The sequence below is a fragment of the Symphalangus syndactylus genome, chromosome 3, assembly GCF_028878055.3.
Source record: "Symphalangus syndactylus isolate Jambi chromosome 3, NHGRI_mSymSyn1-v2.1_pri, whole genome shotgun sequence".
NCBI classification, from domain to species: Eukaryota; Metazoa; Chordata; class Mammalia; order Primates; family Hylobatidae; genus Symphalangus; species Symphalangus syndactylus.
In genome coordinates, this window is record NC_072425.2 from 114,293,197 (window position 1) to 114,316,726 (window position 23,530).

The 23,530-nt window shown below is 38.0% G+C and overlaps 2 protein-coding genes across 9 annotated transcripts in view; one reads left to right on the plus strand and one right to left on the minus strand.

Moving 5' to 3' along the window:
* ELAPOR2 (endosome-lysosome associated apoptosis and autophagy regulator family member 2) overlaps nucleotides 1-23,530 on the plus strand; it is a 276,913-nt gene that overhangs the window by 248,240 nt on the left and 5,143 nt on the right. For 3 of the 6 annotated variants that reach the window (XM_063634927.1, XM_063634930.1, XM_063634923.1), the window contains exon 21: nucleotides 12,047-12,227. In XM_063634927.1, the coding sequence (XP_063490997.1) occupies nucleotides 12,047-12,163 (117 nt within the window). In that variant the 3' untranslated portion in view covers nucleotides 12,164-12,227. Of the gene's footprint in view, nucleotides 1-12,046; nucleotides 12,243-23,530 lie in introns of those variants that run through there. The other 3 variants (XM_063634909.1, XM_063634921.1, XM_063634910.1) reach the window with 3 other exon arrangements.
* GRM3 (glutamate metabotropic receptor 3) overlaps nucleotides 1-23,530 on the minus strand; it is a 222,589-nt gene that overhangs the window by 49,449 nt on the left and 149,610 nt on the right. The window lies entirely within an intron of this gene.

The window sequence follows — 23,530 nt, forward strand, 5'->3', positions numbered from 1 at the left end:
TTGACTACCCTTACTTTCTTTTGTATAAGTTGGGGGAATGGTATTTATTTCCTTAACAATCTATAGGGTTACATTTGCAAAGGGAACATAGCTCAAAATCAAACATACCAGCCAAAGGTTATCTCTTGCATGGCTTGACAAAATCATCAAAGGGGGACATTGGCATTTGCATATGATGTAGGGGTATCCATAGATGAGCTTCCATATATATATCTCCGCCCTTTCATTTGTTTTGTCCTCCTGAGGTTTCTAAAGCATTTTCCTAATGTGAAGGCAAGCTCCTGTAAGTAGATACGTGTTCCATCCAGCAGATGGTGCATTTGACGCAAATTGTTCTTTTTCCCATTCCCCCTCCTTTTCCCCCTAAGAAATTAACCACCAGCTTTCTGCCAGAACCTGCCATGTTCAGGGTGACATACGATGCTGTTAAAATAAAATATAAAGGTTAGAGAAAGATCAGTAATAAGTCCTAAATTGAACATAGATTTCAAGAAACTACCGTTAAAAGAGTCTAGAAATTAATAGTCCATAATATGATGAAAAACCCCAGCTGACATCAAAGAAACCTCTTGCCTTCTTTTTAAAGAATTCTGTTTAATGCATAATTCACTGAGCCCATGAAACATTCTGGGAAACTTTTGGATGGATATCAGCCTTTTAATTCAAAATTATGCACTCTGGGAAATGACTGGCACTGAAAGTGGCAAGCCTACTAGGTAATTTACACCAGCAATCAAATTGCAATTATAAAGAGATTGAAACATGACTTTAAAGAGCCTAACTCCACCCTCAGGGCTACTAGCTATTTGGTAAATATAGCAAAGGAGCCTGTAATTAAAGAAAATGTGTAATTAAAAATTTCGACCCTCTTCAGCTTTGTTAGAGTGACACTATAAAATTCCAAGAAAAAGTGAAAAAAGCCTCATTTAAAAAAGTCCATGGCAGTTAGCTTTATATCTTCAAGAGAGTGTATTTCTTCTGATATTGGCTACCACATCCTCTACTAGTCTTTTTTTGAAGTTTATGTTACCCTTGGTTTTTAGTTCTCATTGATATATGGGAGCTAAGCTATGAGGACGCAAAGGCGTAAGAATGATACACTGGACTCTGGGGACTTGGGAGGAAGAGTGGGAGAGGGCAAGAGATAAAAGACAACAAATATGGTGCAGTGTCTACTGCTGGGGTGATGGGTGCACCAGGTTCTCACAAATCTCCACTAAAGAACTTACTCATGTAACCAAATACCACCGGTACCCCAATAATTTATGGAAAAATAAAATTAAAGAAAAAAGAATAGCTTGAAGGATTTTCAAATCCATCACTGGAAACTGCATATACAGGAGGTGAGTACATTCAGACTGTGACCGCAGCAGAGCCATTAAATTGGGGGTCCTAACTCCAAGGCATAGGCCTATGAAGAATCGGTGTCTTCTCTGTACATCTTTTGATCGTGCTTATAGATGATTTATAGTCTACTTTCCTCCAAGGATTTTTGAAAAAGCTGTCTAGTCTGGAAAATTGGGGGTTAGAGGATAAGCTCCAGGTAGGAAGCTAGCCAAATGATTTAGTGGGAAAGATGATCTTAGCCTTTTCTCCTGGGTGCCAATTCCTCTACACCCTGTCTCTGCATGCATCCTTTAGGTTTTTGCTCTCAGCAAGTCTTGTTCAACTAGGGTTCTAGCTGATAAAATGTCACCTCTCTTGGGAGGTCTTAAATTGCCAAGGTATTTTCCTTAAGAGAGGAATAAAATTAACATGATTGTATAGCAGGTGATGATGCCCAAGAGTTCTGGCCACGATGACATATCCATACACATCTTAGCTAACATCTGGAACATTAATAGGAACCAATGTGTGGCCTGTTAAACAACACATCTGTGTAGTATTATACATTTTTGCTGTAAACTTCCTTCAGTGCTTAACTCATACTTCATTACTATCTCTGATTTCAACCAAGCTAGCACGCTAAGGTGAACTTGGATGATCAGGCTAATGTTAACAATGCTTTAAAAATAAAAGTTGATTAAAAATTCAACTGCTGTTCTCTGTATCCTGAGGTAAATGACTGATTAAGTGATGAGAATACATAGGCTTCATTCCAAGGACATTTAACTCTGCTTCTTGTAGGAACTTGACTGGACTCTAAACAGATTGAGAGATTAAGATATTTTGGATGATGTGCAAGATGTTTCATTTCTAAGCTGGAAAAGTGTTTTCAGAGACTCCCAGAAACATAATTAATTACTGAGTTAGGCCCTGAGAGACAGGAACTGCTAAAAGGCTGATATCAACCTTTTATCTAGTTAATTAGCTTTACAGGGAGAATTTTGCACATTTAGCAGATGGGTATATATTTTATTACTTGAAACACAATACAATTTATTTTTATGTTGTACTTTTAAATTAGAAGATGAAAAAATATTGGAACTCTGAAATAACTCTAGAAGTTCTGATAATAATGAGGGGCACTGTGACTAGACATCATTCTCTCAATCATTTTATATCTCTAAAGGAAAATAAAAATTTAAGTGTAGTTCCCTCCAAATAGGCCAACTCATTCATGATAAGAAACTTGTGGTGTTACTGAGAAGTTTAGTTGTTCATTACATGGAGCAAACTGGGTCTCTAGATATGAATGAACTGGGCTCTAAAAGCTATTCATATATCCCTTTGCTCCAAAGTCCTAAGAGACTGAGAGGAGTTTGTGCCAACCATCCTATCATTTCCACTAAAAATATAAAGTGGTAAAATGAGAATATTAGTTTCTTCCCAAATAGACCAATTTTTCCACAACAAAAATCTGCTGAGATGGAATTACCTTTGATATGCCCAGCAAATGCTGTGAGGAATTTCTCAGCAGTTATATTCTCCTTCACAACCTGGATGCTCACTTTAATTCTGTTCAGATTCGAATGGACTTTGAAACCACTGGATCATCAGGGGCTTGGAACAAAAGTCTCAGGAGTAATGTTTCTACTGAGAGTAGATTTTAAATTCTTAAAGTTAATCCTAACCTTTTTTTGGAATTAACACCTGGTTAACAGGCATCAGAATTAATACTGATTCTGTAGCCACATACTCTAAAGTTTCTCCCTTTTTTTCAGTTGCTTTTCTTGTCTCTTAATGCACAAGCACATCTGTACAATTTCATAGGGCTGTCCCACACTGTATCAGGCAATCCCTTGCCTTACCTTGAGAATTAACTAAGCTCTCCAAAACTTAATCTAATATATGTATTGCAAAATTCATCACTTTTCTCAGCACTTAAAATTATTTCACATCTCTTTTCTCTGATAGTCACATGTGTTTTCTTACTTGCAGTTTTAACAGTCTCATTGCTTTTACCTCTCGTAATGGGGTACATAATTTTCATAAAAACATTTCAAACTAATAAACTGCAATGGTTGTGAAAGCCATGACTACAGACAATTGCTCATACCCTCATTTGGTTCGGTAGGGTGGGTAGAATTTTTGTTCTTTATCATTACTAAGTGTACAGTCTGTAAGTACAGAAACTGTTATTATATAATTTCTATTATATATAAATTATAAGCTATATATCAACAGATAATTATAAATCTATTATATAAACTTTCTCTTTCTATTACATGGAAATATCACACTAGCTTTCTCATTTAACAAATGAGTACAATAGATTGAGGAAGGGGAAGAGAAGAAAAAGAGGATTATACAGATGATTATCAAGGTTTTCCACATCTGAATTCAATCAAAGCGACTCCACTTTTATCAGATTTAAATATTTTAATTCTTAATATAATATTGTTTAAGAAATTGTTACGTTACTTTAGAAAGTAGATTTCAAGCTTTGACTAAGTAATCTCTAAGATTCCTTTCAATTTTGCCCAAATATTGCATCCAATGAGCTCTTTGAAGGCCTTTCAGTGTATGGGGTCAGATGGATGTGAGGTTACAACAAGGGCACAGTTTAGGGTTTGGGGAATATTTGCCATTGATGGTGGGTAAAATGTGTCATCTAAGCTGCTGCATCTCTATTCATCTATGCTGAACGGTCCCCCTAGAGATGATACTTCCTGGTGAGTGGAAACATTGCAGGAAAGGAAAATCATACACCTAGGATTGAGAAAAACAAAATGGCCCATGAAGTGATTTAGTTGCTCTTATTGCTTCTTTTAGGGCTGGTCCAAAAATGGCTTAAGGTTCAAAAGTTGACTCTTCGTATTAGCAATCTGAAAAAAAAATGTGAAAAGAAATAAAGCTAAACGTTTTTTCCAGCCCTTCAGCAAAACTTTATTGTTGTTCCTTATCTTCAACTTTTACTCTAATTATGGCTTGTGAAGCAATTGGATGATACCTCATGTGCTGTAAACAAAAATTTATGGTTCACATGAGTTACTTTCAGTTCCTGCTCTGCCTTCCCTACTTTTTACCTGATGTTTCTCTTATGGAGAAATTCACACGAAAATTGATGTTTTGGGAAATTTTATCATGAGCTTCAAACAAACAGGAAAAATGACACTCTGGCCAGTGTCAATTAAAAATGGTCCCCCAGGTCAAGAAACACTATTGACTAGATGAAATTTTGATGAAGTGGGAAAAATGATCCATGGTGATTTTGTGAAAAAATACGGGAATTTATTTTATTGGGTATATTTGTATGCAATGTGTGTATGTAGATATGTCTATCACAAATGAGTGTTTTAAACACAAATTTTCAAGAAAAAACAAAATTCTTTTTAAGAAATATTCTTTCATTTGATAGATGACATAACTGAGACCTAAGTAAAAGAAATGACTTGCTAGTCAATACAACCATTTGGGGCAGACCACACATCTCCTGATTCTCTGTCCAGTGTATTTTATTTGTATTGCAATACTTGGGCTGCAGGCAAGTTACCCTGAATTGGAGTTACCTCTATGCAAAGCTGTTAAGCAAAGGTTGACTTCAAGAAAGAAGACAGTTTTAAACTTATAGAGGGAATATTTTTGGTCAATATATTATGTGAAGTGGTTTCCAATTTGGAGGAACCACATAAGATTACCTCGTTATTTTCAGTGAAGTGGAATGAAAGTATAAAACTTCCGATTACATGAGGTATATCAACATTTTTTTTCAGAATAAAAGCAGTAACTAATAATGAATTTCTAGCAGAATGTCATCTTTTCATTTAATATTATATCCATGTTATTCTTAAAAAGTTTGTGCTTGCTATGTTCCTAAATATTAAGGATGACCACAACTGTATAATGGATTTCAGTATTTTCTTTCTTTGACAATATTGAACCAAAGTTTCTATTTTCTTGACCTTTTGACAAAGAATGAGATTGAGTAAACCATCCTGGGATAGAATTTATGTGGTTTTCTTTAGGAATAAAGACGATTTAAGGTCATCGCAAACCAAACAGCAGGAGACCCCACCTTCGGATGAAAAGGCAACAGAGCTAGTTCTGAGGATCATTAGAGTTTTCTACATTTTACACTTACGCAAATATTCATCCGATTTTAAAATAATTTATCCTTCATGTTCTTGTCATCAGGTCTTCCTTGAGCTACTCCTGTTCTTTCCTTAATCTTTAGTTGAAATTTACATTCCCTTTGAATATGTTTAAGAAGCATTGTTTGTTTGGGAATGGTGTAAACATTAAATGAGATGCTGTATGTGAAATATTTTTTTTTTAATCTAAAGTACCAAACAGATGATTTTATTGTCCTAATACTCCTGTGACAGCTCGTAATGCATTCTGCATCATGTTACCTTTCAAAATACACGCTTGCCTTTCCCAGGAGACTAGCACTTGTTGGAGGGTAGTATCCTCAACAACCTTTTCCTTTGTACTCTTCCCAATGTCTGACATAAGAATGATGCTTCAATAATTGTTGTGAAATGACATAACACATTCATCAATGAAGCCCACAATATTTTGTGCTGGTCCTATCATTAATAATAAATTATTACGTAGAGAGAAGTAGGCCACCTTGCTATCCCTATTATGAACAGGATGTGCAAGAGGCTAGAGCAACCCGAGGATTGCCTGAAGGCACACAATTAGATTAGAGACATTTTGCTGTGAGGAAGGTAGATTTACACAGAGAAGAATATCCTGTTATCACCACGACATTCAGGGCTCAGCAAATATCCCTCTGTGAATTTTTAAAACATGATCCACAATTGTATGGTGGGAAGTCTGGATAGGAAGTATACAGATTTCTGTAGAAACACTTTATTATTTTGGTAATACTATATTTGAGTTTAGTTGAGTCTTGAATATAAAAATTACAATTTAACATGAGAAGTAACTTTGTGCTTAATTTGGATTGTATAATAGAGAATTGATTCTGGTTCTAGTTGAGTGGCTCGGAGACTTTAAAACATGTTATTCTCTCTGAAAATTTAAATGGCGAGGGAATCCTCAGTGTTGATAGAAGATATGTATTAGAATGTCAACATTGATAAGTCTCTTTAGGTTTCTTTATTAGCTTTTTCTGATATATAATCATAATTTTAAAATATTCCCTATTTGAAATCTTTGATATTGTTCCTGTCACTTCTCAGAGTCTCTCAATGGCTTCCAATTTCACTCAGAGTAAAGTCCAAAATCCTTACAAGGCTCTCACAACTTCTCTGACCTCATTTCTTCTGTCTCTTCCACGCTAACTCCATCCAGACACACTGGTCTCTTTGCTTCCCCTTAAACATATTAAACAGGTGGCTCACACCTTAGGCCTTGTTATTCCTTGCTGTGAAGCTGTCTCCCATATTTCCTCATGGGTTGCTCCCTCACCTCCTTGGGTCTCTGCTCATTTGACCTCTGGCTCAAACTGTCAGTGAGATTTCTTTTGATTACATTATATAAAACATTAACCTTCTACACCCTCCACCCTAATTCTAACACACACACATACAAACACACACACACACACACAGACACCCCTCTACCTGCGATGCCTTATTCCACCTGGCGTGCTATATTTTTCTTCATGGTATGGATCAGCATGTGGCATTCTACATCTGTACTAGCTTGTTAGTGAAAAAAAAAAAGCTATAGAAGAGGGTGGGGCCATTGCTAGGTTTCACTTCTTAATTTCCAGAGTCTAAGGCTGGGACTTGTGTAAAAACGTCTGCAATATCCAACCAAAAAAAGTCCAGGACCAGACGGATTCACAGCTGAATTCTACCAGAGATACAAAGAGGAGCTGGTACCATTTCTTCTGAAACTATTCCAATCAATAGAAAAAGAGGGAATCCTCCCTAACTCATTTTATGAGGCCAGCATCATCCTGATACCAAAGACTGGCAGAGACACAGCAAAAAAAATAGAGAATTTTAGACCAATATCCTTGATGAACATCGATGTGAAAATCCTCAATAAAATACTGGCAAAGTGAATCCAGTAGCACATCAACAAGCTTATCCACCAGGACCAAGTTGGCTTCATCCCTGGGATGCAAGGCTGGTTCAACATACACAAATCAATAAATGTAATCCATCATATAAACAGAACCAAAGACAAAAACCACATGACTATCTCAATAGATTCAGAAAAGGCCTTCAACAAAATTCAACAGCCCTTCATGCTAAAAACTGTCAATAAACTAGGTATTGGTGGGATGTATCTCAAAATAATAAGAGCTATTTATGACAAACCCATAGCCAATATCATACTGAATGGGCAAAAACTGGAAGCATTCCTTTTGAAAACTGGCACAAGACAGGGATGTCCTCTCTCACCACTCCTATTCAACATAGTGTTGGAAGTTCTGGCCAGAGCAATCAGGCAGGAGAAAGAAATAAAGGGTATTCAATTAGGAAAAGAGGAAGTCAAATTGTCCCTGTTTGCAGATGACATGATTGTATATTTAGAAAAGCCCATTATCTCAGCCCCAAATCCCCTTAAGCTGATAAGCAGCCTCAGCAAAGTCTCAGGATACAAAATCAATGTGAAAAAATCACAAGCATTCCTATACACCAATAACAGACAAACAGAGAGCCGAATCATGAGTTAATTCCCATTCACAATTACTTCAAAGAGAACAAAATACTTAGGAATCCAACTTACAAGGGATGTGAAGGACCTCTTCAAGGAGAACTACAAACCACTGCTCAATGAAATAAAAGAGGATACGAACAAATGGAAGAACATTCCATGCTCATGGATAGGAAGAATGAATATCGTGAAAATGCCCATACTGCCCAAGGTAATTTATAGATTCAATGCCATCCCCATCAAGCTACCAATGACTTTTTTCACAGAATTGGAAAAAACTACGTTAAAGTTCATATGGAACCAAAAGAGAGCCCACATTGCCAAGACAATTCTAAGCCAAAAGAACAAAGCTGGAGGCATCATGCTGCCTGACTTCAAACTATACTACAAGGCTACAGTAACCAAAACAGCATGGTACTGGTACCAAAACAGAGATATAGACCAATGGAACAGAACAGAGCCCTCAGAAATAATACCATACATCTACAACCATCTGACCTTTGACAACTTGACAAAAACAAGCAATGGGGAAAGGATTCCCTATTTAATAAATGGTGCTGGGAAAACTGGCTAGCCATATGTAGAAAGCTGAAACTGGATCCCTTCCTTAAACTTTATACAAAAATTAATTCAAGATGGAATAAAGACTGAAATGTTAGACCTAAAACCATATAAAACCTAGAAGAAAACCTAGGCAATACCATTTAGGACATAGGCATGGGCAAGGACTTCATGACTAAAACATCAAAAGCAATGGCAACAAAAGCCAAAATTGACAAATGGGATCTAATTAAACTAAAGAGCTTCTGCACAGCAAAGGAAACTACCATCAGAGTGAACAGGCAACCTACAGAACAGGAGAAAATTTTTGCAATCTACCCATCTGACAAATGGCTAATATCCAGAATCTACAAAGAACTTAAACAAATTTACAAGAAAACAAACAACCCCATCAAAAAGTGGCTGAAGGATATGAACAGACACTTCTCAAAAGAAGACATTTATGCAGCCAACAGACACATGAAAAAATGCTCATCATCACTGGCCATCAGAGAAATGCAAATCAAAACCACAGTGAGATACCATCTCACCCAGTTAGAATGGGGATCATTAAAAAGTCAGGAAACAATGGGTGCTGGAGAGAATGTGGAGAAACAGGAATGCTTTTACACTGTTGGTGGGACTATAAACTAGTTCAACCACTGTGGAAGACAGTGTGGCGATTCCTCAAGGATCTAGAACTAGAAATACCATTTGACCCAGCCATCACATTACTGGGTATATACACAAAGGATTATAAGTCACGCTGCAATATAGACTCATGCACACATATGTTTACTGCGGCACTATTCACAATAGCAAAGACTAGGAACCAACCCAAATGTCCATCAATGATAGACTGGATTAAGAAAGTGTGGCACATATACACCATGGAATACTATGTAGCCATAAAAAATGATGAGTTCATGTCCTTTGCAGGGACATGGATGAAGCTGGAAACCATTAGTCTGAGCAAACTATCGCAAGGACAGAAAACCAAACACCACATAGGTGGGAATTGAACAGTAAGAACACTTGGACACAGGGTGGGGAACATCACACACTAGGGCCTGTCATGGGGTGGGGAGAGGGGGAGGGATAACATTAGGAGGTATACCTAATGTAAATAATGAGTTAATGGGTGCAGCACACCAACATGGCACATGTATACATATGTAACAAACCTGCATGTTGTGCACATGTACCCTAGAACTTAAAATATAATCATCATAATAAAAAAGATATGATGCAATCTTAAATGCATATTGCTAATTGAAAGAAGCAAACTTGAAAAGGCACATACTATATGATTCCAACTACATGTCATTCTGGAAAAGGCAAAACTGTGGAGACAGTGAAAAGATGAGTGGTTGCCAGGGGTTTAGGAGGAGGAAGAGATGAATAGGTGGAGCACAGGGGAGTCTTAGGGCAGTGAAACTATTCTCTGGTACTATAATGGTGAATGGATGTTATTTTACACTTAAAACCTATAGAATGTATAACACAAAGAGTGAACCCTAATGTAAAACATGAGCTTTGGTTGATGATGTGTCAATGTTGGTTCACTAATTGTAACAAATGCACCACATTGATTGGGATGTTAGTGGTGGGAAGGTTGTGTATATGTGGTCAGGGAGGAGTATGAGGGAACTCTCTGTATTTTCCATTTAATGTTGCTCTGAAACCAAAACTGCTCTTAAAAAATAAAGTCTAGTTTAAAAAATTATAAAAAAAGGTCTATAATATATATTGAACAACACATAAATTTTCCCTGGTTCTTCAAAGTCCATTTCTAATCTAATTTCCTTTAGGAAATCTCAGTGTGAGTGGAATGTATACTACCATCCTCTTTATTTTCTTTTCTATTTTTACTAGAGATAAGGTCTCACTCTGTGGCTCAGGCTGGAGTGCAGTGGTGTGATCATGGCTGATTGCAGCCTCAACTTCCTGGGCTCAAGAGATCCTCCCACCTCAACCTCCCAGGTAGCTGGGACTACAGGCGTGCTCCACCATGCCCAGTTAATTAAGAAAATAATTTGTAGAGTTGGGATCTCACTATATTACCTAGGCTGGTCTTGAACTCTGGGCTTAAGCAGTCCTCCAGCCTCAGCTTCCCAAAACATTGGGATTATAGGCATGAGCCACTACACTCATACCTACCATCCTTTTTAAATGCAGAAGGATATCCTGTTATCACTATTAGAAATCCGCTCTATTTTTCCCCAGAAACAGAAACACCTGTCATATGAAAAGCAAGGACAAAAATATCATATCTGGGCCAGGTGCAGTGGCTGACACCTATAATCCCAGCACTTTGGGAGACCAAGGAGGGCGGATCATCTGAGGTCAGGAGTTCGAGACCAGCCTGGCCAACATGGTGAAACCCGTCTCTACTAAAAATACAAAAAAGTTAGCTGGACCTGGTGGTGGGCACCTGTGATCCCAGCTACTCAGGAGGCTGAGGCAGGAGAATTGCTTGAACCTGGGAGGCAGAGGTTGCAGTGAGCTGAGATTGCGCCATTGTACTCCAGCCTGGGCGACAAGAGCAAGGTTCCATCTCAAGAAATAAAAATTAAAAAACCATATCTGACAATTCTATTAATATTTGGTACTTAGCATATGGGTTGTGTTTCTGAAATATTAGCAGATGAATCCTGGGTTGTCGATGTGATTTGCCCTAATCCACTGAGCCACTCAGTGACAGATCTAGAATGAATATGATCTTTACTGGTTCAGTGTCTCTTACTCATTCACAGCAATATTCTCTCAAGAATCTCCAGTGACAATCACAACTGGAGACTGGTTTTGCCTCCAGTGCAATTTTTATGCATTATGAGATAACAATCATTATACTGCCTATAACCTTGCAAGTTGAAGGAACATATCACTGTGCAACGATCCAAGAATGTGAATTCTACTCCAGGAGGAGTTCTTTTTCTTTGACCGTAGTTGAGGGACTCCACCTCATTCTCTATGTTCTCATCTATAAAATGGTAAATAATAATATCTGCTTGACCAACTTCACAGGGTTGTGGTTAAGGATCAAATGACTGTGATCAAAAGCAACTTAAAAGTGATAAAGTGATAAGTGACATACATCTTCACAACGATTACTCAAATTTTAGGATTCTGAACTTTTGACAATATCTTTATTTTAGCTTCATGACTGAGTGAGCTCTTGTGGTGGGCCATCAAACATGAGGGACAAACAAACAAACAAACAAATACCTCTTGCCACACTGGGGCTTGGGATGCGAAAAAAGAGCTGTGCCTGCACTCAGGGAATCATGCTAGTTAATTCAATACTTAGCCAAGTAACTTGGATGACTTAAACTTAAACTGTAGGTGGCAGCAAAAAGTAGAAGGCTGGGAGGGCAGCCTCTGGTATTCCCAGGTTTGTTGTCAAATTTATTACTCTTACTTTATTTCTAAAAGTGTCTATCAGCATCCTAAATATTGCTATAGTATTTTAAATAAAACCATGAGATCACGCTCCCAAGAAAAAGAAAACAAAGTATACTTTCCTTTTTCTTTTCTACAGTTTGGCCATTGGATTAATTCAGCCTTAAAAGACCCTTGCAACAGAAAAAGGCAGAAAAGGAATTTGACAAATTTCTCTACTGAAAAGAAAGGATTCAAATTGAGGAAGGATTCATGACAGGGTAAGTTTTAAGGGTGAATTGAGGTAGGCAAAAGATAAGGAACTCATCTCTGGAAGTTGGCTTTACATTTAGATATATTTTGTTTATGTATCTGTTGTTTAAAATATTGCTGAAGATTACACATAGTGAATAGAAATGAAGATATAAATGTCTTCTTTATCTAAAGCCTTGCTTTTTGATGACTGAGGAATGATAAATTCTCTTTGTTTTCTACTTTTCTTACAATTGAGATAATCATGGTTGAAGGTTTTATTAGACTATAAGCATTTTAGGGATAAAGATTTTGTTAAGTACCCCAAGAAAGTGGTATATTGCTAAAATGTGATTATTGGTGACTGAATAGCCTGTAAACAAAACTTTGTGATAGAAAACTCTGCAGATGCTCTAACTTATGAAGGTATTAATTGCATTTAAAATTTTTAACTTGATTTGTGATGTGTGCTATAAAACAACTACTACTACCAGCCCTTAATAACATGAATTCAACAAGAAAAGCTTTTAAACCCATTAAACAAACCCACAAAACTATCATGGTCTTGGATGGAAACCTGGAAGGGTTTCAGACCCAGTATTTTTCTCATTTCTTCAATCAATTTACTTTAAATATATGGAGGTTTGTAATTAGAGTGAGAGAATGGTGTGATAGGGAAGAGCAATGTAGTCTTCAACAGCATTGAAGACATGGTCATCTGTAGCCTGATTATTATTATTTTTTTTCAATTTACTATTGATTCTCAGAAATAACAGTATGATATTGCAAATATTGATCTGGCGCAATTTGATGCTCTCAGAGGAAGGAATGAAGTATGTAGTTGGAGGCCTTTCCTATGAGTCATTGTTTAAAGAAATCATTATAACAATTACATTATAACAATTAGTGAGTTAACAAATACCTTCTTGTATTATTCAGATTTGGAAACAATATTTTATTATTACTGTGAATGCACATAGGTAAGCTGAGCCAAATGACAATGAGACTGCATCCTTTTTCTAAATACAAACCTTGTTTTGTTTTGTTTTTTCTTTTCTTTTTAGGAAGCAGGAGCGGAAAATAATGTGTGAGTAGGAAACAGATAGACTTGGGTCTCCAAATCTCCAAAGCCACTTAGTTTTGCAAATTGGAGAAAGACATTTAACACTTTTGAGACACATTTAAACTTATAAAATAGAGGGAAATAATATCTACCAACCTGATGGATTTTTGTGAGAATTAATGAATAACATATATAAAATGGTTATGTCAGGCCAGTGGCAATCAATAAATGCTAGTTATCTTTTTTCTTCTTTTCCTTTCAGATTAAAATTTAATTGGTTTTAGCTTAAATTCAGGGTAAAAATGATAGACCAGGGATCACAACCAATGTGGTTTTAGAGAAGTTTATTTTTTATACAAGGGGACTAAAATACACATTTTATATTTAATCTGTAAAATCAAAACAACACTTTATGGTTTCAATTTGATTTTTAATTTCCCAAGGAATTCTGAATTTGTTAATGAAATCTTGATTGTATTCTAAAAATTACAACTTTTAGGAAGCCTCTTCTGACCCTCTGCTCACTATGATCCCTCTTTTGTATCTAAATACTATGCAACTTATAGCTCTCTTAAGAGGCCAGTGATGAACTGCTGTGTATTGTAAAAGTTACTCTCTTATTGCCCTTACCAGTTGCTATGATACTTGATGGCAGAAAGAATTTTTTTACTCTTTTTATCTCATCTGTTGTAGTACCTGACACTGTTTCACACTGAATACTAAAGATTCTCTGAAAAGTTTCATAACTATAGCATTGTGTTGTTTTTCTATGTACATATGTCACCATTGCCCACAAATCCCCTCCATATTAAAAAGGAAAATTCTCTAGCAGCACTAGCTCTAAAACACTCAATTCCAAATTCTGTCTTTGCTTTATCATGAAGAACAAACTTGTAAGAAGTTTGCTGTGGTGGCCGGGCACACTGGCTCACGCCTGTAATCCCAGCACTTTGGGAGGCTGAGGTGGGTGGATCATGAGGTCAGGAGTTCAAGATCAGCCTGGCCAACATAGTGAAACCCCGTCTGTACTAAAAATATAAAAATTTGCTGGGCATGGTGGCATGCACCTGCAGTCCCAGCTACTTGAGAGGCTGAGGCAGGAGAATTGCTTGAACTCGGGAGGCAGAGGTTGCAGTGAGCTGAGATCATGCCACTGCACTCCAGTCTGGGTGGCAGGGCAAGACTCTGTCTCAAAAAAAAAAAAAAAAAGAAGTTTGCCATGGTAAAACATAAAACATGAGACTAGTTGCTAGCCAACTTGTTTACTATAGCGGTAGAAAGTATAATCTTGTCTCAAAGTGCAATTTAAATAACTTAAATAACTTAGACTCTGGTAGATAAGCTTTTTGATGTGCTGCTGGATTCAGTTTGCCATATTTTATTGAGGATTTTTGCATCAATGTTCATCAGGGATATTGGCCTGAAGTTTTCTATTTTTGCTGTATCTCTGCCAGGTTTTTGTATCAGGATGTGCTGGCTTCATAAAATGAGTTAGAGTGAAGTCTTTCCTTTTCAATTGTTTGGAATAGTTTCAGAAAAAATAATACCAGCTCTTCTTTGTACCTCTGGTAGAATTCACCTCTAAATATATCTAGTCCTAGTCTTTCTTTAGTGGGTAGGCTATTTATTACTGCCTCAATTTTAGAACTTGTTATTGGTCTTTTCAGGGATTCAACTTTTTCCTTGTTCAGCCTTGGGAAGATGTATGTGTCCAGGAATTTATCCATTTATTCTATATTTTTTAGTTTATTTGCATAGAGGTGTTTATAGTATTCTCTGATGGTTGTTTGTATTTCTGTGGGATCAGTGGTGATATCCCTTTATCATTTTTTATTATGTCTATTTGATTCTTCTCTCTTTCTTTATTAGTCTAGCTAGCAGTCTATCTATTTAATTATTTTTTTCTGAAAACCAACTCCTGGATTTATTGATATTTTGAAGGGTATCTTTTAATGTCTCTATCTCCTTCAATTCCTCTCTGATCTTGGTTATTTCTTGTCTTCTGATAGCTTTGGGGTGTGATTGCTCTTGGTTCTCTAGTTTTTAATTGCGATGTTAAGGTGTTGATTTGAGATCTTCATAGCTTTTTGATGCCGGAATTTAGTGCTATACATTTCCCTCTTAAAACTGCTTTAGCTACATCCCAGAGATTCTGGTACATTGTCTCTTTTTTCTCATTGGTTTCAAGGAACTTTTTGATTTCTGCCTTAATTTCATTATTTACCTGGGAGTCAGTCAGGAGTAGGTTGTTCAATTTCTATGTAGTTGTTTGGTTTTGAGTGAGTTTCTTAATCTTCTGGCATGCAAGCCTGGTTCAACATATACAAATCAGTAAGCATACTAAAGACAAAAAAACACATGATTATCTCAACAGACATAGAAAAGGCCTTCAATAAAATTCAACATCCCTTCATGTTAAAAACTCTCAATAAACTAGATATTGGCCGGGCGCGGTGGCTCACGCCTGTAATCCCAGCACTTTGGGAGGCCCAGGTGGGCAGATCACAAGGTTAGGAGATCGAGACCATCCTGGCTAACACAGTAAAACCCCATCTCTACTAAGAAAAACACAAAAAATTAGCTGGGCATGGTGGCGGGTGCCTGTAGTCCCAGCTACTCAGGAGGCTAAGGCAGGAGAATGGTGTGAACCCAGGAGGCAGAGCTTGCAGTGAGCAGAGATCGTGCCACTGCACTCCAGCCTGGGCGACAGAGCAAGACTCCATCTAAAAAAAAAAAACTAGGTATTGATGGAACATACCTCAAAATAATAGGAGACACTTATGAGGCCAGCATCATCCTGATACCAAAGCTGGGCAGAGACACAACCAAAAAAGAGAATTTTAGACCAATATCCTTGATGAACATTGTTGCAAAAATCCTCAATAAAATACTGGCAAACCGAATCCAGCAGCACATCAAAAAGCTTATCCACCAGGATCAAGTTGGCTTCATCCCTGGGATGCAAGGCTGGTTCAACATACACAAATCAATAAACGTAATCCATCATATAAACAGAACCAAAGACAAAAGCCACATGACTATCTCAATAGATTCAGAAAAGGCCTTCAACAAAATTCAACAGCCCTTCATGCTAAAAACTGTCAATAAACTAGGTATTGGTGGGACGTATCTCAAAATAATAAGAGCTATTTATGACAAACCCATAGCCAATATCATACTGAATGGGCAAAAGCTGGAAGCATTCCCTTTGAAAATTGGCACAAGACAAGGATGCCCTCTCTCTCTACTCCTATCGAACATATTATTGGAAGTTGTGTCCGGGGCAATCAGTCAAGAGAAAGGAATAAAGGGTATTCAAATAGGAAGAGAGGAAGTCAAACTTTCTCTGTTCGCAGATGCCATGATCTTTAGAAAACCTCATCATCTCAGCCCAAAACCTTCTTAAGCTGATAAGCACCTTTGCAAAGTCTCAGGATACAAAATCAGTGTGCAAAAATCACAAGCATTCCTATACACCAACAATAGATGAGCAGAGAGCCAAATCATGAATGAACTTCCATTCACAATTGCTAGTAAGAGAATAAAATGCCTAGGAATACAGCTAACAAAGGAAGTGAAGGACCTCTTCAAGGAGAATGTATTGTCTGCTCTCACTCTGCTAATAAAGACATACCCAAGACTAGGTAATTTTTAAAGGAAAGAAGTTTACAGACTCAGAGTTCCACATGGCTGGGGAGGCCTCAATCATGGCAGGAGGTGAATGAACACCAAAGTCGCATAAACATGGTGGCAGGCAAGAAGAGGGGAACTTTCCTTTATAAAACCATCAGCCCATGATTCAATTACCTCCCACTGGGTCCCACCCATGACATGTGGGAATTATGGGAGCTACAATTCAAGATAAGATTTGGGTGGGAACACAGCCAAACCATATCAATCCACCCCTGGCTCCTCCCAAATCTCATGGCCTCATATTTCAAAACCAATCATGCATTTCCAAGAGTCACCCAAAGTCTTAACTCATTTCAGCATTAACTCAAGTCCACAGTCAAAGTCTCATCTGAGACAAGGCAAGTCCCTTTGCTTATGAGCCTGTAAAATCAAAAGCACATTAGTTACTTCCTATATACAACGGGGGTACAGGCATTGGTTATACACACCCATTTCAAATGGGAAAAGTAGGCCAAAATGAAGGGGATACAGGACCCATGCAAGTCAAAAATCCAGTAGGGCAGTCAAATCTTAAAGCTCCAAAATGGTCTCCTTTGACTCCATGTCTCACATCCAGGTCAAGCTCATGCAAGAGGTGGGTTCCCATGGTCTTGGGCAGCTCCACCCCTCTGGCTTTGTAGGTTACAGCTCCCCTCCTGGCTGCTTTCATGGGCTGGGTTGAGTGTCTGCGGCTTTTCCAGGTGCACAATGCAAGCTGTAGGCAGATCTACCATCCTCAGGTCTGGAGGATGTTGGCCCTCTTCTCACAGCTCCACTATGCAGTCCCCAGATGGGGAATCTGTGTGGGGGCTCACACTCCACTTTTTTCTTCTATACTGACCTAGCAGAGGTTCTCCATGAGGGCTCCACCCCTGCAGCATACCTCTCCCTGGACACCCAGGTGTTTGCATACATCCTCTGAAATCCAGGCTGAGGGTCCCAAACCTCAATTATTGTCTTCTGTGCACATGTAGGCCCAACATCATGTGTAAGTCACCAAGGCTTGGGGCTTGCACCCTCTGAAGCAATGGCCTGAGCTCTACATTGGCCCCTTTTAGCCACGGCTGGGATGCAGGGCACTGAGTCCTGAGACTGCACAAAGCACTGAGGCCCTGGGCCCAGCCCAGGAAACCATTTTTTATCTCCTAGGCCTTCTGAGTTGTGATGGGAGGAGATGTTGTGATGGGAGGGGATTTTGTGAAGGTCTCTGACATGTCCTGGAGATATTTTCCCAATTGTCTTAGCAATTAACATTTGACTCCTCACTCCTTATGCAGATTTATGCAGCCGGCTTGAACTTCTCTTTAGAAAATGGGTTTTTCTTTTTTATCGCATTGTCAGGCTGCAAATTTTCCAAATTTTTATGCTCTCCTTCTCTTTTAAACATAAGTTCTAATTCCAAAACATATCTTTGTGAGTACATAAAACTGAATGCCTTTAACAGCACCCAAGTCACATATTGAACTGCTTAGAAATTTCTTCTGCCAGATACCCTAAATCATCTCTCTCAAGTTCAAAGCTCCACAAATCTCTTGGGCAGGGACAAAATGCTGCCAGTCCCTTTGCTAAAACATAACAAGAGTTGTCTTTGCTCCAGTTCCCAACAAGTTCCTCATCTCTATCTGAGACTAATTCAAGCTGGACTTCATTGTCCATATCACTATCAGCATTTTGGTCAAAACCATTCAACAAGTTTCTAGGAAGTTCCAAACTTTCCCACATTTTCCTATCTTCTTCTGAGCCCTCCAAACTGTTCCAACCTCTGCCTGTTACCCAGTTCCAAAGTTGCTTCCACATTTTCAGGTATCTTTAGAGCAACACCCCTCTCTACTGGTACCAATTTATTGTATTAGTTCATTTTCACTCTGTTAATAAAGACATACCTGAGACTGGGTAATTATAAAGAAAAAGATGTTGAATGGACTCACAATTCCACATAGCTGGGGCAGCCTCACAATCAAGGCAGAAGGCAAAGGAGGAGCAAAGGCATATCTTACATGGCAGCAGGCAAGAGAACATTCACAGAGGACCTGCCCTTTTATAAAACCTTCAGATCTCATGAGACTTATTCACTATCATGAGAACAGCATGGAAAAGACCTGCCCCCATGATTCAATTACCTCCCATTGAGTCACTTCCATGACACGTGAGAATTATAGAGCTATAATTTAAGATGAGATTTGGGTGGGGACACAGCCAAACCATATCAGAGAACTACAAACCACTGCTCAAGGAAATAAGAGAGAACACAAACAAATGAAAAAACATTCCATGCTCATGGATAGGAAGAATCAGTATCGTGAAAATGGCCACACTGCCCAAAGTAATTTATAGATTCAATGCTTTCCCCATTAAATTACCATCGACATTCTTCACAGAATTAGGGAAAACTACTTTAAAATTCATATGGAACCAAAAAAGAGCCCATATAGCCAAGACAGTCCTAAGCAAAAAAAACAAAGGTGGCAGCATCATGCTGCCTGACTTCAAACTATACCACAAGGCTACAGTAACCCAAACAGCATAATACTGGTACAAAAACAGACACATAGACCAATGGAACAGAATAGAGATCTCAGAAATAAGACCACACATCAACAACCATCTGACCTTTAAGAAACCTGACAAAAACATGCAATGGGGAAAGGAGTCCCTATTTAATAAATGGTGCTGGGAAAACTGGTTAGCCATATGCAGAAAATTAAAATAGGATCCCTTCCTTGTACCATATACAAAAATTAACTCAAGATGGATTAAATACTTTAATGTAAACCCAAAAACTATAAAAACCCTGTAAGAAAAACTAGGCAATACAATTCAGGACATAGGCATGAGCAAAGATTGTACGATTAAAACATCAAACACAATTGCCACAAAAGCAAAAACTGACAAATGGGATCTAATTAAACTAAAGAGATTCTGCACAGCAAAAGAGATTATTCTCAAAGTGAACAACCAACCTATGGAATGGGAGAAAATTTTTGCAATCTGTTCATCTGACAAAGCCAGAATCTACAAGGAACTTAAACTTATTAATAAACATTATTTAAAAGAAACAATAGATGGTGGCAAGGCTTTGGAGAAATAGGAATGCTTTTACACTGTTGCTGGGAATGTAAATTAGATCAACCATTGTGGAAGACAGTGTGGCAATTCCTCAAAGACCTTGAACCAGTAATACCATTTGACCCAGCAATCTCATTACTGGGTATATATCCAAAGGAATGTAAATCGTTCTGTCCGTTGCAACACTATTCACTATAGCAAAGACATGGGACCAACCCAGATGCCCATCAGTGATAGACTGGATAAAAAAAATGTGGTACATATACACCACGGAATGCTATGCAGCCAAAAAATGGAACGAGATCATGTCCTTTGCAGGGACATCGTTGGAGCTGAAAGCCATTATCCTCAGCAAACTAACACAGGAACAGGAAACTAAACACCACATGTTCTCAGTTATAAGTGGGAGCTGAACAATGAGAACACATGGATACAGAGAGGAAACCAACACACACTGGGGCCTGTCAGGGGTGCAGGAGGAGGGAGAACACCAGGATCAATAGCTAATGCATGTGGGGCTTAATACCTAGATGATGCGTTGATAGGTGCAGCAAACCACCGTGGCACATGTTTACCTGTGCAAGAAACCTGTATGTTCTGCACTTGTATCCTGGAACATAAAATAAAATAAAATAAAATAAAATAAAATAAAATAAAATAAAATAAAAAATAACCTAGACCAATGGCTCTTAACTTATCCTCCTATACTTCGGTTCTGTATGTGTCAACCCCACTCTAAAAGTAAAAGAGAAATAATCATCTTTTCCAAAGTGGCTTGTTAAAGTAATACATTAAAGTGTCTTAATTTAAAAAAAAGGTACATTTGAGAAACTTTTGTTACTTTACTTATTGTGTGCTAGGAAGAATGAATGGACAAGTAGTAGGTTAATATTAATGGCAATCTTAGACTATCTAATCATACCTGGTCCAGCAGCTTTGTGTGTATGAATATGATTTTGTAGTTGGTAGTTGAGATGTTATTTTGTAAATTTAAGTTATGGTCAACTCTGTGCTAGTAAAATTGTTTTTTTTTTTTTTAAAGACAAAAGAGAATGAAATCTTTGAATATTCTGAAATGTTATTACTATAACCTTGGAGGACTCTGCCACGTTAACAAATTCTAATATACTTTAGGCAGTGGAATGAATCCTTTGATTATCATAGTTTGGAGTGTAGGTACAGTAGCCCCAGGAAACATGCTAGGGGTTCAGGGAAGAAACAGACTGACTAGCTAACCTTGCCTGCTGATGTCACATAAAGTGATAAGGAGTATTGTGGACCCCTGCTAAGTGTTTTTGGTAAGAGGCAGGTGAAAATGGTGACTAGTTTTCAAGTTCTTTAGCCATCCTTCTCAATGCCTGCTCCTCAGAGTATAACATCAGCATCCTTAATCTTTAGGATGTATGCTCATTGTTCAGGCATTATGAAAATTTTGCTATGCTTCTGTGAAGGCTTACTAAACTCAGCTTTAGGATAGCTTCCCATACTCTCATGTTCCATTGGATAACAGTATAATCGTTTAAAGTTCTTTAGAGAACATTCCTCTATTTCAGTATGTGATTGCTATCCTGGTGAGTACAGCAATCTGATAGCTTTTCTGAACCTAATGAAAATAGTTCCTTTCTGTATGTTGACTTCTCAGTGTCCTGCTCAGGATAAGTAATAGCACAAAGGTATACAGAAGTGGAAAAAACATGTTTTTAACTCTACTATGACAAAGTTTCCAGAGATTAGAAACCTTTAGAAGACTATGTTCTTGTTGGGATAATACAAGCTATCTTGAAAGGGACATAGATAAGGTAAACTGATTTTTAAACAGGATTTTAGTTACATTTAAAAAAATACTTAGAATATTTTTTTCCAATCTCCAGATACCTTTGCAAGTGATATTCCTGTAAATATACCACAGTATCCAAAAAAGTCTGGAAACATCAAGGAAATAGTATATTTACTGTACTTTTTTCTGACTAGCAAGGTGGTACGATCCATTTCTTTCATACTTCATTGGGGATCATTACTTCTTTCTGCCTCACAGGATGTATAAATGACTCATAATAAATTCAGGATTATTAAATAATAATGACAATAATAATAGCCACTATAATGATAATAGTAAAAATAGCAAGCAGCAGCAGCAGCAGCAGAAAGCACAAGCCTAAGTGGAAAATTAGGTTTCCTAGAGGCTCCTGTTCTCCACTGCATGACCTTAAAATGGGAATCATTTCTCAAGCCTCTAAGACACCAAAGCACAGATGCACGGTGCATAAACAAATAAGTGACCACATTAGTGGTGCCCTTTGGGGGTTTAAAATTTTATTCTTATGACCCCAGGAAGCTGACCAGAGAGAAAGGGGAAGAAAGAAGTACAGGATATTTATCTTTACATTTTGGAAACGCTTTTGATCAGCAGAGCTGGAACAAGTTTCTGTGCTTTTGTGGGAACTACAAATGTTCCAGGGGAGGAAGCAAGATCAAGAGCAGTTTGCTCTTTCAGGGACTTCAAAGCCCATTCATCTAAAGATGTGGCCATTACCATTTTGGCTTCCTCACTGTGCCTTGGATGGCCCTGTACTTTTCAAGAGGAGAGCCTTGCTGGGTTGGGGCCAGCTAAAATGTTATTCCTTGGAGTGCAGTGTCCCAGAAAATCTGCCCTTCCTGGCCTATGCTCTGTGATTATAGTCCCAACCAGGAGTGAACCTTGTTCCTATTGGATGAATCAGACACAGAGGTGAGTAGGGTGGCAAGGCTGGACTACCCATTTTCTGCCTCTTCTCCTCTTCCAGGTGTAGAGAATTGTAAACACAAGAAGAAGGCTGGACTGTCTCCACCAGGCTCTAGGTCTCTGATCCCAGTAGTCTGTCTCTTAACTGGTAGCAAAAAAAAAAAAAAAAAGCAACCAACCAACGAACTAAGCCAACCAAGCAAACAAATAAAAAAGAAAACTGTCTTAGCTTAGCTGTACATACTATTCAGTCCTGTTATGATGAATCTATCAGTAACAGGCAATTGTCCTCTTCACATGTAAGTGAAGCCCTGGGAGTAAGATTTCTTCAGAGATCCTAGATCTTTTCTGGGTGTAAGATACATAGTAATTTCCCAATCCAAACCAAAGCAGAACAAAAATCCTGGGGCAACACCCTAACATTGTAAACCATAATAATCATGTTTTTATACTTTTTATAATTGTTTTTGGTGATTAAAAGTCTGTGTAAGCTCTACGAAGCAGGGACTGCATCTGCCTTGTTTACTGTTGGGTCCTCAGGTCCTAGCATGACATCTAAACGTATCTGTGGAATGAATGACTAAATCAGGACCTTGGCAGTTTACTCTGTCACCTATTCATTATGTGAACTTGGATTAATTTTCTTTTGTGTCAAGTTCTCAATTTCTCCATTCTCGAACAGTTTAGCCTAACCCTAAGAATTGCAGAGAGGAATGGCATAAATGTTATTCCCGAGATAATGCCTACATGACATTGGATGTGTCTTGGGGCACTTCTGGCAGTTATGTTTAGCAAATGGAAGCTCTTTCTTTTTTCCTTCAAATTGGGTATACTCCAGTTACCACATCACCCTGACAGTTGAGTTCACT